Below are 13,400 nucleotides of genomic sequence, written 5' to 3' on the forward strand. Positions count from 1 at the left end.
AAAAAAAAAAAAAAAAAAAAAAAAAGAAAAAGAAAAAGAAAAAAGAACTTTATGTGGATAACGGATCCACAGGCTGTACAGGAAGCATGGTGCTGATTTCTGGGGAGGCCTCCAGAAACTTACAGTCAAGGCAGAAGGTGATGCAGGAGCAGGCACATGCCCTGGCCAGCGTGGCGGCAAGGTTGGGGGAGGTGCCACACGCTTTTCCACAACCAGATCTCATGAGAACTCCCTCCTTCTCACAAGAGCAGCACCAGGGGGATGACGCTAAACCATTCGAGAGAAACCTGTCCCCGTGATCCCGCCAGGCCCCGTCTCCAACACTGGGGGTGAGAGTTCCACGTGAGGTTTGGTGGGGACACAGATCCACACTGTATCCCATGCTGGGCCACTCTTATCAGTGAATCCCTTCAGGGACCTAGTTCCCAGGCACCAGCCCCGGGTCCTTTCAGAGGTGAGCAGCCGTGGCCTGCCGCGTTAACGCTTCCCTGCACAGGAGAACGTCGGAGACTGCATCCAAATGTATTGGTAATTTGAAATGGCATAGATATAGGAAAAAAGCTGTCCACACAGCCGTGGGTTTCGGCCGCATGCTGTTGGCATCTGGGTCTGGGCTGTTCTTTGTTGTGGCGGGGCCGTCCTGGGCACTGTGGGGCGTGCGGCAGCATCCCTGGCCTTGACCTATTAGATGCCAGTAGCAATCTCCCTGCCAAGTTGCAACAACGAGCAACAGCTCCAGACATTGCCCAGAATTTCCTAGGGGGTAAATCAGCCCCGCTGAGAATCCCTGCTTCTGAGTTACGGGTAAGTGAGGCTTCTTCATGCTCAGTGTGCTCACCTGTGATGCTCACACTCATCCTCGAGCAAGTTGGTGGCATCTAGGATCCCCATTTGACAGATAGGAGCTGGAGGCTCTCTGGACTCGTCACCTGCTGCTATTTCCATGCCTTCCGCCACTTTAGTCAGCATGAGAGAGGTCATGACCCTGGGACTCAGAGGTCACCAGCATGTCTTCGTTTTCTAGGAATCGTACCTGCGCTTTTCCCTGAAGAGGAGAAGGAGTCTATCCTCAGTCAGATTGGACAGGAAGCTCTGAAGCAAGGCATGGGCCCGGCCAAGGAGTCTGTGTGGCAGTACTTCGTGAACAAAAGTGCAAACAACCTGCACATCGTCCTTGGCATGTCGCCGGTCGGGGACACCCTGAGGACCCGGTGCAGAAACTTTCCAGGTACCCACGGTGGAGCCTGCGAACCTGTTTCCCCTGCATTGGCAGGGTGTATGGCTGGGGGTCTGTCCGCACCTCTCAAGGTACCCCCAGCAAAGCAAAACGAGACATGGCCATTAGGTGGAAATGTGGGCTCTGCACTGTAGTGTGAGCCTTGCTGCCCCTGACAGGTGCCGGCAGGCATAGGTGATGTCCTTCTAAGGCAAGGGTGCACCCACGCTCCTGCACACGAGGCCTGCAGTGCATGGAGGGTGGCTTCCTGCTTCCACTTCGGAAAACTCCACCAGCCTCGTGCCTGCCTTTAGAGCAGAGGTTCCTAACAGGTGGGGCAAGGGCAGGGGAGGTTGGTCCCCAGGGGACACTTGGCAATGCCTGGAGACATTTTTGGTCATCACGCCTCAGGGGAGCATGTGGTGTAGTCCTGGCATCTGGTGAGTAGAAGCCACGAAGCACCCTACAGTGCGCAGCCAGCCCCTGCCACAAAGGGTTAGATCCCACGTGTCAGTAGCGCCAAGGGTGAGAAAATGCTTTTCATGAACTGGATTTGGACACGTCTCGCTCATTCACCAACTTGTTGGCTATTGAAGACAGCATCCATGTTCTTGAGTATCTCAGGGTTGCAGAGTGAACATCTTTTTTTTTTTTTTTCTGACAGAGTCTCACTCTGTCACCTAGGTTAGGATGCAACAGCACCATCCCAGCTCACTGCAGCCTCGAGCTGCTGGGCTCAAGCGAGCCTCTCACCTCAGCCTCCCTAGTCACTGGGACTACAGGTGCACACCACCATGCTGCCTGGCTGATTTTTGTAGATTTTTTTTTTTTTGGTGAGACAGGGTCTCACTCTCTTGCCCAGACTGGAGTGTAGTGGTGCGATCTCAGCTCGCTGCAACCTCCACCTCCCGGGTTCAAGAGATTCTCCTGCCTAAGCCTCCTAAGTAGCTGGGATTACAAGTGCACACCACTACTGCCTGGCTAATTTTTGTATTTTTAGTAGAGATGGAGTTTTGCCATGTTGGCCAGGCTGGTCTTGAACTCTTGACCACAAATGATCCACCTGCCTTGGCCTCCAAAAGTGCTGGGATTACAGGCGTGAGCCATACACCCGGTCCTGATTTTTGTATTTTTTGTAGAGACGGGGTCTCGCCACGTTGCCTAGGCTGGGAGCATCTTTGTAATTTCTCTTTCTTTTCAAGGTATGGTAAATAACACTGGTATTGACTGGTTCATGCCCTGGCCTCCCCAAGCCCTCCATGCTGTCGCGAAGTCATTTCTAGGTAAGTCACAGCTGTTATGGGAACTACATTATTGATACAACAAAGCAATTTACAATATTATCACTTTTCTGACTTTGAATTCTGGTCTTGTAGATTTCTTCACTAGAAACCTCTATGGTAACAAATGGCTTTCAATTTGTAGGTGTCCTCCACAGCAGCAGTTGGCAAAACCATGGCCTGCTGTCTAGTTGGCCCCTTACTTGCTTTAGTAAATAAAGTTTTATTGGTACACAGCACAGACTCACTCATTAATTAACATATTGTCTCTGGCTGCTTTTATGCTGCAACTGCAAAGCTGAGTAACTGCAACAGAGACCATATGATCACTATTTGCCTGTTTGTAGAAAATGTGTGCTGGCTTCTACCCAAAGAATGCTTCATGGACAGTTCGGTAAACATTCTACATTTGCCCTGAATTTCTAGTGTTTCAGACACCTGAGGCCTTGGATATTAATTTTAATCTTTGAATAAGAAAGGAAGTCTGTCTTTAGGGAACATCTTTTTCTTTGGACCTAACTTGAGCAGATTTATGATGAATGACACTGGGTAACCTTGAAAATAGTTTCAACTTATAAATCTGTACTTAATCAATCAATCAATCAATGTTCCTATATATAAGAAGAGATCATAACTTTAATCATAATGCAGTTTTTTGGGGAAAGGGGCCAAGAGAATGACTCTTTTCTGATGATATATCTCAGGTCCATATGGTAAATATTTACAGCCTTTTTGCAACTACTCAATACTGCCATTTTATCATGAAAGCAGTCATAGACAACATGTAAGTGAATGACTATGGCTGTGTTTCAATAAAACTTTATTTACAAAAGCAGGGGGCAGGCTGGATTTGTCCTTTGGCCTGTAGTTGGCCAGCCCTGATATAGATGTAGCGTTGTTCTTAGAGGTGTATTTGCTGTTTCCATGCGTGAAATGCTTGTGTTTGGTTTCAGTATTCAGTGTTTCAGCGTCATAAATAATGCTGCCTCGAATTTGCTTGGAACTTTTTTTCCTTAGAATGTAGTTACTGGAGGCTAGGCGAAGTGGCTCACACCTTTGGCCCCAGCACTTTGGGAGGCGGAGGCAGGTAGATTATTTGAGCCCAAGAGTTCAAGACCAGCCTGGGCAAAATGGTGAAGCCCCTTATTTACTAAAAATATAAAAATTAGCCAGGCATGGTGGTGGGTACCTGTAATCCCAGCTACTCAGGAGGCTAAGCCATAAGAATTGCTTGAGCCCAGGAGGCAGAGGTTGCAGTGAGCCATGTTTGTGCCACTGTACTCCAGCCTGGGCAACAGAATGAGACCTCTCTCTCTCTCTTTCCCTCTCTCTCTCTCTCTCTCACACGCACACACACACACACACACACACACACACACACACACACACACAGAATATATTCCCTGGAATTGAGGTGACTGTGTCCAAAGGCACAGATATTTGTGAGGCACACTGTTTCCTGCACACTGCAAAACAGGCCCTGGGGCTGTGTTTGCTAACCCCTGTATAACTCAGGACCAGCTCTGCAGAATCTGGATGAATCAATTCTTTCAATCTGTCTTTCCTTCCTTCATTTTAACATGAGACATTCTCTACTTTGAGCTGAATGCATTTAACAATCTGTTAGGTAATCCAGGCCATGTGATCTTGACACTGGAAGCCATCATTCATTCTTTCAGCAGGTGTATAGGAAGGCCCGCCTTTGCTGGTATGTGCTGGGTGCTGTCCAGCAGTGGGTAACTGAATGAGCCCACCCATACCCCACGTTTCAGGGTCACAAATCACTGCTGTGGTCCTGAAAAGCCACCAATAAGTGATAGCTGTTCTTTTCTTGTTCTATTAAAAACTTTAACATCATTTTTTATTATAGTAAAATACACGTAACGTAACATTTTCCATTTAAAGCATTTTGAAATGTACATGTGCCACTAATTGCATTCATAATATTGTGAAACCAACACCACTATCTATCTCCAAAACTTTTTCATCACCCCGAATGAAACTCCATACCCATTAAACACTAACTCCCCACCACCCCTCTCTCGACCTCTGATCTACTTTCTGTCTGCATGAATTTGCCTATTCCAGAGAGGTTTTGCATAAGTAGAAGCATGTAATATTTGTCCTTTGGTGACTGGCTTCTTTCACTTAGCATAACGTTTTTGAGACTCATCAATGTTTTAGCATGCGTCGCAACTTCATTCCTTTTTATGGGTGAATAATATCCCTGATACAGACAGGATACATTTTGTTCATCTGTTCCTCTGTTGATAGATGCTTGGGTCATTTCCACCTTTTGGTTATTGTGATAGTCTGCTGTGAACATTGGTGTACAAGAATTTATTTTAGAGTCCCTGTTTTTTAGTTCTTGTGGGCATATACCTAGGAGTGGAATTGTTGATTCACATAGTAGCTCTATATTTAACTTTTTGAAGAATCCCTGATTTCCTTTCTTAAGAAGCATGGCCGGGTGCAGTGACTCACGCCTCCAGTCCCAGCACTTTGTGGGGCTGAGGTGGACCGATTGCTTTAGCTCAGGAGTTGAGACCAGCCTGGGCAACATGGGTGAAACCTCGTTCCTACAAAATAATAGAAAAAATTAGCCGGGCATGGTGGCCCACGCCTGTAGTCCCAGCTACTTGGGAGGCTGAGGTGGGAGGATCACCTGTGCCCGGTAGATGGAGGCTGCAGTGAGCCATGATCATGCCACCACACTCCTTCCTGGGCAACAGAGCGAGACCCTGTGTCAGAAAAAAAAAAAAAAAAACCACCATATTTTTTATTCCGTCTTTTTCAGGGTATAATCCAATGATCCCAGCAGAAAACATAGAGAATGTGGTGAAGCATGTTGTGTTGGTCCACCAGTCCGTGGGGCACTACAGCCAACTGTTTCTGCAGAAGTTGAGGCGCAGCAACTACGTCACTCCCAAGAACTACCTGGATTTTATTAACACCTATTCAAAACTGCTGGATGAGAAAACTCAGTATAACATAGGTAAGACTTGGGGACCGCGTAGTTGGCAGAAATCATTATTATTTATGGGTAAGGATTCGAGCGCTGATCTTTCTTTTAGTAAGATTGGGCATTTTCAGTATTGAGGCCAAGCAAAGCACATCTTGGATTTTGCATCTTGGAGCAATGCTTCCATGTAGGTAGGACCCTGGCGTATCCTTATTTTTTATTTATTTATTTATTTTTAACATGGAGTTTCACTCTTGTTGCCGGAGCTGGAGTGCAATGGCACGATCTCGGCTCACTGCAACCTCCCGGGTTCAAGCGATTCTCCTTTCTCAGCCTCCTGAGTAGCTGGGATTACAGGTTTACGCTATCATGCCTGGCTAATTTTTTTGTATTTTCAGTAGAAATGGGGTTTCACCATGTTAGCCAGGCTGGTCTCAACCTCCTGACCTCAGGCGATCCACCTGCCTCAGCCTCCCAAAGTGTTGGGATTACGGGTGTGAGCCACCACGCCTGGCTGGCATGTCCTTATTTTTGTCCTCAGTGTTGAGTCATATACTTTGAAGCTTTGCATTTTCACCACATTAGCAATTTTTTTAGTTTTATTTCTTATCCTAGAGATAGGGTCTCTGTTTCCCAGGGTGGAGTGCAGTGGTGCAGTTGTGGCTCACTGCAGCCTTGACTTCCTGGGCTCACATGCTCCTCCCACCTCAGCCTCCTGTGTAACTTGGGACCACAAGCGCAGCCACCATGGCTGGCCCACATTAGAGACAGTGTTTCCTGCATGCTTTGCTGGACAGGGCTTTTTAAAGAGTGCTCTGGCTACTGGCCAAGGGAAGCACTGTTTTCAGAAATACATTCATTTTGGCTGATGCTGTCCCAACGTGGCAGTGGGGGCACCGAAAGATGCATGCCATCTTGTAAAAATGTTTTCTTTTGTTTTTGTTAAGCTGAAGTTAAGCGAATCCCAGTGAGACCCCTGGGTGTGTTGGGAACGGTGGCCACCTTGACGATGAACGTGGGTACCCTCTTTCCTCAGCTCAGTGCAAGCGTCTGGAGGGGGGGCTGGACAAGCTGAAGGAAGCCACCATCCAGCTGGACGAGCTGAACCAGAAGCTGGCAGAGCAGAAGATCGTGCTGGCTGAGAAGTCCGTCGCCTGCGAGGCCTTGCTGGAGGAGATCGCCATCAACACCGCTGTAGGTGGGTAAGGGCTGGGGCCGGGGCAGCCCATCTCCACATCCCCAACACTGCCATGGGTGAGTGAGGGCGGGGGCCGGGGCAGCCCATCTCCACATCCCCAACACTGCCATGGGTGAGTGAGGGCGGGGGCTGGGGCAGCCCATCTCCGAGCAGGGCAGAGCTCTGCCAGGGCGTCCCTGTGAAACTGCTTGTAGGCACCGAGCATGCCGTCTTTGACCCTGCGATTCCTGTTTCTTTCGGAATTCATGTTCAGCCAGTCTTGTCCCCTTTCTTTTTTCTTTTCCTTTTCTTTTTTTTTATTTTTTCCCCGAGATGGAGTCTCACTGTTTCACCTAAGCTGGAGTACAGTGATGCAATCTTGGCTCACTGCAACCTCCACCTTCTGGGTTCAAGTGATTCTCCTGCCTCAGCCTCCTGAGTAGCTGGGATTACAAGCACGCACCACCACACCTGGCTAATTTTTGTAAAAATTTCAGTAGAGACAGGATTTCACCATGTTGGTCAGGCTGGTCTCAAACTCCTGACCTTTTTATCCACTTGCCTCAGCCTCCCAAAATGCTGGGATTACAGGCATGAGCCACCATGCCTGGCCTTATCCCCTTTGATAAGCACTGAGATGCGGCCATACGTAGGCCCCTGTGCTCTTAGCCTGAGGATGTGCCCGGGAGTGGAAAAGTCACTCCACCCTCAGTGGGCTGGTGACCTAAGTCCATGGGATTAAAATGACCTAAGCCTTGGCATCATCCACGCAGGACTTTCTTGGCTCTCCTTGAAGCTGTTTCAAGGTTCTTCCTTGGGCCCCTTCCCTTGGTCTTCCTGGCCGAGCCACCTGTGCTGTCCTGCTCTTGAACACTCTACCTCCTCATGATGCCTCTCAGGACAGCTCCTGGAGCCCACACCTCTGTGCCTGGCCTCTAACCCTCCTCTCTAGATCTTTGGGCTCCGGGCTTCTGATGTGTGCCCTCCCCAGCCCATTCCCAGATTCCTGCAGATGGCCGTCAACCTGCCTGGCCCTTCCTTCTCCTGCTGGTCTGTGTTAGTGTTGCTGCTAAGTGTCATCTCGGTTCAGTTCCTGGGTCATTGCACCCGGCCCTGTGCACAGGATCAATTTGTCATCACTCTGGTAACGGCACCCTAACTTGGTGTTGGCAAACTGCCTCTCCCGACTCCCAGTGCCTGCCATCAGGATGGGCTTATTCCAACCCTGGTGGACCAGTTAGGTGTTCTCTGGGACTGCACATTTTGAATCAGCCAGCATAGAGACTGAAGATAATGTATGTTCATTTACTGCATGGCAGCACTGTGAAGAGACTACATTCGGTGCCCGAGCCCAGATCCCTGAGGCGCCCCCAGTTGATGTGTTTCAGCATCTTCCATGTCTGTGAGCTACCATATCTTCTTACAGCAATTACACATCGTTCTTAACTCGACCATCGTTAGCTTCTGTTGCTTGCAACCAAAGCAACTTAATCCATCGAGATCCTTTCCCAGGAGTTTGTGGCAACTCCCTGCTGCCTGTTTTGATGCTGAGGCCTCAGTGTGGCCATGAAGGGTCCCATCAGTCCCTCCTTGTCATCTTGCCTACCCAATTTCTCATGACACCTGCCGCCTGCGCACAGCATCCCTTCTTCGTGCCTGCGTGACTCCGGCAGTAACGTGTTCTTTCTCTCCCTTTGCTCTGCTAAGAATATCCATACCACTTCTCTCTTCCCATCCGTGTTTCTTCTTCCAGAACTTTGATCAAATGCCTCATTCCCACATAGCTACACTTTGCTTTGATCTGCCTTTTAAAAACTATATATTCCTGGCCAGGCACAGTGGCCCACGCCTATAATCCCAGCACTTTGGGAGGTCGAGGCTGGAGGATTACTGGAGCCTAAGAGTTCAAGACTAGCCTGGGCACCATAGTGAGACTCTATTAAAAAAAAAATTAGCCAGTGTGGTGGCATGTGCCAGTAGTCCCAGCTACTTGAGAGGCCGAGACTGCAGTGAGCTGTGATTGCACCACTGCACGTCAGCCTGGGTGACAGAGGGAGACCCTGTCTCAAAAGTGAAAAACACTCTGTATTCCCAGGGGATCCCCATGTGGGTTTAATGGGCAGAGACCCTTGCTGGGTTTGCACCCCCTAGATGTAAAACTAGATTGGAAGTGTCTTGAAGGAAGCTGTTATTCCAGGTATCACCTGTCCAGTCAGCAGATACTGACTTCAGCTTCATGGCTGGGACCAGGGTAGGGAGAGTCGGGGCTAGGAAATGAATGAGACGCAACCCCCGCCTGGAAGAAGCTCACAGCCAGAGAGCGCCTCCCCAGGGCCCAGGTGCTGTTTGTACTGAGGACGAGCTGCTGCCACGCCCGTGATTGGTGCCACTCCCACCTGGGGTTGCCTCCCCATTGCCATCAACCTTGACCAGGGTCACCTTGCTCCCACTTGGAATTTTGGAGGAAGCTTCATCTAGGATCTCTGTTTCAGGATGCCCGTCCTGATCAGGACTATTTTGGTTGCAAATGGTGGAAGCTGAGCTCAAAGTGGCTTAATCTAAAGTGGAAATGCATTGATTCGGGAGGCATGCTGGCTTCAGGCACAGCGGGATCTAGGACTCAAGTGTATCAGTGGGAATCTTTCCGTCCTTTTCTTGGCTCTGCTGTCTTCGGTTTGGGCTTCATCTCAGGCAGAAGGCTCTGTCCGTGCTGAGAGCTTGGGGGCCTCCAGCATGAGGCTGGCATCCTACTAACTCAGGATCCCAAGGGGAGAGAGGGCTCTTCTTTCACATGCATTCCCATGAAGCTCCCAGAATTGGATGTGATTGGACAGGTTTGGGTTACATGCCCGTGTCCGAAACAATCCTGGTGGCCATAGGAATGGGATACGCTGACAAGTCCTGCAGCGGGGAGGGTGGGGCGCAGACAGTCCCCTCCTGAGGGTGGCTCTTCAGTGGCTGCCCCAGCCTCTAGCCATGCTTCTGCCTGGCTGAAAGAGCCCACTGTTTTGCCCCTCAGCACGACTCAAGCACCTGGCTTGGCCGGCCCCCTTTGCAGTGCTCCCCACGCTGAGCTTCCCAAGGCCTGTTCCAGCCCTCTTCCTTCCTGGCCAGCTCTGGTGGTTCTGCCACTCTGTGCTCCGTTCCCGCTGGCCCGGCCCGCTCGGCATGCTCACAGCTTACACAGCTCCCTTTCTGCTTTTCTGTTCTGAAGGTTTCAACTCATGATCTTGCTACCCTTTTCTTTCCCTTTTTTTTTTTTTTTTTGAATCGTAGTTTTGCTCTTGTTGCCCAGGCTGGAGTGCAATGGCACAATCTCAGCTCACTGCAACCTCCATCCCCCGGGCTCAAATGATTCTCCTGCCTCAGCCTCCCAGGTAGCTGGGATTACAGGCATGTGCCACCATACCCTGCTAATTTTGTATTTTTAGTAGAGACGGGGTTTAGCCATGTTGGTCAGGCTGGTCTTGAACTCCTGACCTCAGGTGATCTGCCTGCCTCAGCCTCCCAAAGTCCTGGGATTACAGGTGTGAGCCACTGCTCTTGGCCCTTGCTACCCTTTTCTGATGCATTCGTCCCCCTGCTGCCCCAGGGAGAAGCAGTGCCTGGGCTGGGGACCCTTCACAGTGTCAGGTCCTGTGCACGGCTTTGCACGCTGCAGACACTCGCCCAGCACTGGCTTGTTAGCTGTGGAGATGGATTCCAAGAGACCGTAGCCTGGGGGAGGCAGAGCCTCTGCAGCCAGCATCTGTTGGCAGAAGGCCTGCTGCATTCGCCTCCTGGGGCTGCTGTAACAAAGCACGACGACCTGGGGGCTGAAAACAACAGAAATGTGTTCTCTGGCAGTTCTGGAGGCGGAGTCTGACATCAAGGTGCCAGGACCATGCTCCCTCTCGAGGCTCTAGGGGACTCTTTCCTGCCTCTTCCAGCTTCCAGAGGTTGCTGGCAAACCTTGGCATTCCTTAGCTTAGCTGTAAATGCACCGCTCAGCGTCTGTGTCCATCGCTACATGCCCTTCTTCCTGTGTGTCTCCACGTGACCCTCTGAGAGGAATCCCAGGCACTGGATTTAGGGCCCCTCACCCTGTGTTGCCTAATCTTAACTAATTCCATCTACAAAGACTCCATTTCCAAATCAGATCACATCCTCATGTCCCAGTGGGCACGAATTTTGGTGGGGGGCACACTGTTCAAACCACCTTGAGCCAAGCCCTGCTACAGGTTTTGGGGTACTGTCCATTGGGGATGTGCTGACATCCCAGTGAGTGAGGGCACCCGGGCAGGGAATCAGCCAATCGTGAGATGAAACCTCTGATGGCGATCAGCGTCATGAAGCGAATCAGCAGGGCAGGGGGAGAGAGGGCGACAGAGGGCAGGTCCATCGAGGCCGGCTCTGGCTGGGCCTGAGGGTGTGTAGGAAGAGGCGATGAGAGGCAGTGGGGGGAGATGGCAGGGAGCTGGTCAGCAGGAAGGGGGCCCCTGGCGACCTCAGTGAACACGGGCGAGGCAAGGTTGGGGCCATCAGGAGCCACTGCATTTGTCCTGGATGGAGTGGGTGGGCCACTGGTGGGCCAGTTGAGGAAGGTCAGAGTCAGGGTGGCTGCCCGGCGCTGGAGGCCCCTACATGGTAAGGGTGGCTGCCCGGTGCCGGAGGCCCCATGCGTGGTGAGGTTTGCTGTCCCACTAGGATCACTAAGGCTGCCACATGGGCCAGAGCCCCTTAGAGCTCCCCTAGGGCTCAAACCAACCTTTGAGGACTGCACCCTGCCCAGAGCCGGTGGCCGCCAGTGCCTCTCCTCTGAGCCCAAGTTTTACCCACCCCCTGCCCGCCCTGCAGCTGAGGAGAAGAAGAAGCTGGCGGAGGAAAAGGCCATGGAGATAGAGGAGCAGAACAAGGTCATTGCCGTGGAGAAGGCCGAGGCCGAGACGACCCTGGAGGAGGTCATGCCCATCTTGGAGGCCGCCAAGTTGGAGCTGCAGAAGCTGGACAAGTCAGACGTGACTGAGATCAGGTAACACGCCGGGCCTCCATCCTGGGCTTCCCCTCCACCTTTGCAGGCCAGCAGTTCCCATCATGGTGGTGACCAGGAGCTTACAAAGGACCTGACGCCACGTGCTGCCACTGTGCCTGGCTCTCTCCACGGTGGGCGCTGTTGCTCTCATTTTCAGGTGAGTAAACTGAGACCCGGGGAGATGAGGCAGGCTCCCCAGGCATCCAGGCCCTCCAGCTAGTAGGGAGCAGGGCCTGCTGACCTTGAACCCAGGCCAAGGGAAGGATGAAGCGCGGTAAAGCAGTGCCCTTCACAGAACACATGGGGGTAAGTGTCCGCCCTAAGCAGGGGCTGAGCCCTGTAAAAACTGCTCAGCAGAGATGTGTGCATGCCGTGGCTGGACTGGCGATGTCCGAATCCATCTTCAGCCAAGGGGGCTTTCAAGGCGGGTGAGAGTAGATCACTACTGAAGCACCCATACATCTTACAAATCAATCTGTAAATTGACCCAGTCTCCCACATCAGAGGGCTCGTCTGCTGTCAGCGAGGGTGCCTGGTGTGGCATGGGTTAGCGAGCTTTCTTCCCGCATGGCCTGGCCTCCCCAGGACACTGTTCCTGGATTTTGATGGTCAGTTGAGTCTTGTGAGTAAAGCCTCAGGAGGGAACACTGTCCTGGTGCCAGCCTCTGCCCACCGCCTCTGCCCCCGTGCTGCTCCACCCCGCAAAGAACCCCCCAGGACGGGAGCCTCAGCTGTGTCCTTCCTCACTCTTTGTCCGGAAGGAGATCAGTGCTCCCAGCCCCACACATGGGTCTTGTAGCTGAGAGGCTCCCGTCCCTGGGTCAGTAGCGGGCTTCCATTCTGGGCTCCCGGTGGAGTGGTGTGCATTCCCTGTGCTTCCTGTTTCTCTGCCTCTGAGCAGCACTCCTTGTCCAAGGCTGTGCCGTTGTTTTCTTGTTAGTGAAATGTCTGTGAATCTGAGCACATAATTCAGCTCATTCCAGGACAGGGGACCTGGGTCATTTTTGGGAGGTCACTTGGAGATGCTGCTGTTGTCAGCAAGAAGTCATTATTTCAGTGTCGAGAATGGTGTGAAGGAAGGGATAGGATGGCTGTATTAACACTTCAGCACTAAGCATTGGACGTGTAGGCTGAGGTGCCAGGCCACCGGCAGAGGGCAGGAGACACGATCTGCACACGCATTCTCCAGGGGAATATCCAGCTACCAGTGACATGATTTCGGGTACCGCTCCCAGGTCAGCAGCATGGAAACATCGTGAGAGCAGAGACTGGGAAGGATTTTTGAAGGGGATTTATTTGAGGAGAAGGAACTATGAGTCCCTTCCATCAACCCAAGGCGGAAATGTGGGAGGGAGCTTCCATGAGACCAAACAGGGAGCTTGACACATGTCCCCTGCAGTGAGCCCGGCATTGTGGACAGGTGCCCAGCCCACCCCTGAGAAAGCCAAAGTACAAAAGGAATGATTTTTATTGTTATTTTGTTTTTATTTTTTTTCCATTTATTTTATTGCATTTTAGGTTTTGGGGTACATGTGAAGAACATCAGGATTGTTGCATAGGTACACACGTGGCAGTGTGATTTGCTGCCTTCCTCTCCATCACCTACATCTGGCATCTCTCCCTTTGCTATCTCTCCCCAGCTCCCCACCCCCCACCGTCCCTCCCCTATTTCTCCCCAACTGACCCCAGTGTGTAGTGCTCCCCTCCCTGTGTCCATGTGTTCTCATTGTTCAATACCCACCTATGAGTGAGAA

The 13,400-nt window shown here is 51.3% G+C and overlaps 1 protein-coding gene across 1 annotated transcript in view; it reads left to right on the top strand.

The window, feature by feature from the left end:
* DNAH10 (dynein axonemal heavy chain 10) overlaps window positions 1–13,400 on the top strand; it is a 177,268-nt gene that overhangs the window by 128,360 nt on the left and 35,508 nt on the right. Inside the window, exons 52-56 of the mRNA XM_037744185.1 lie at window positions 1,025–1,228; window positions 2,419–2,499; window positions 5,294–5,491; window positions 6,495–6,656; window positions 11,472–11,646. Coding sequence (XP_037600113.1) covers window positions 1,025–1,228; window positions 2,419–2,499; window positions 5,294–5,491; window positions 6,495–6,656; window positions 11,472–11,646 — 820 coding nt within the window. The remainder of the gene's footprint in view (window positions 1–1,024; window positions 1,229–2,418; window positions 2,500–5,293; window positions 5,492–6,494; window positions 6,657–11,471; window positions 11,647–13,400) is intronic.

Source organism: Cebus imitator, unplaced genomic scaffold (genome assembly GCF_001604975.1).
Source record: "Cebus imitator isolate Cc_AM_T3 unplaced genomic scaffold, Cebus_imitator-1.0 Scaffold169, whole genome shotgun sequence".
NCBI classification, from domain to species: domain Eukaryota; kingdom Metazoa; phylum Chordata; class Mammalia; order Primates; family Cebidae; genus Cebus; species Cebus imitator.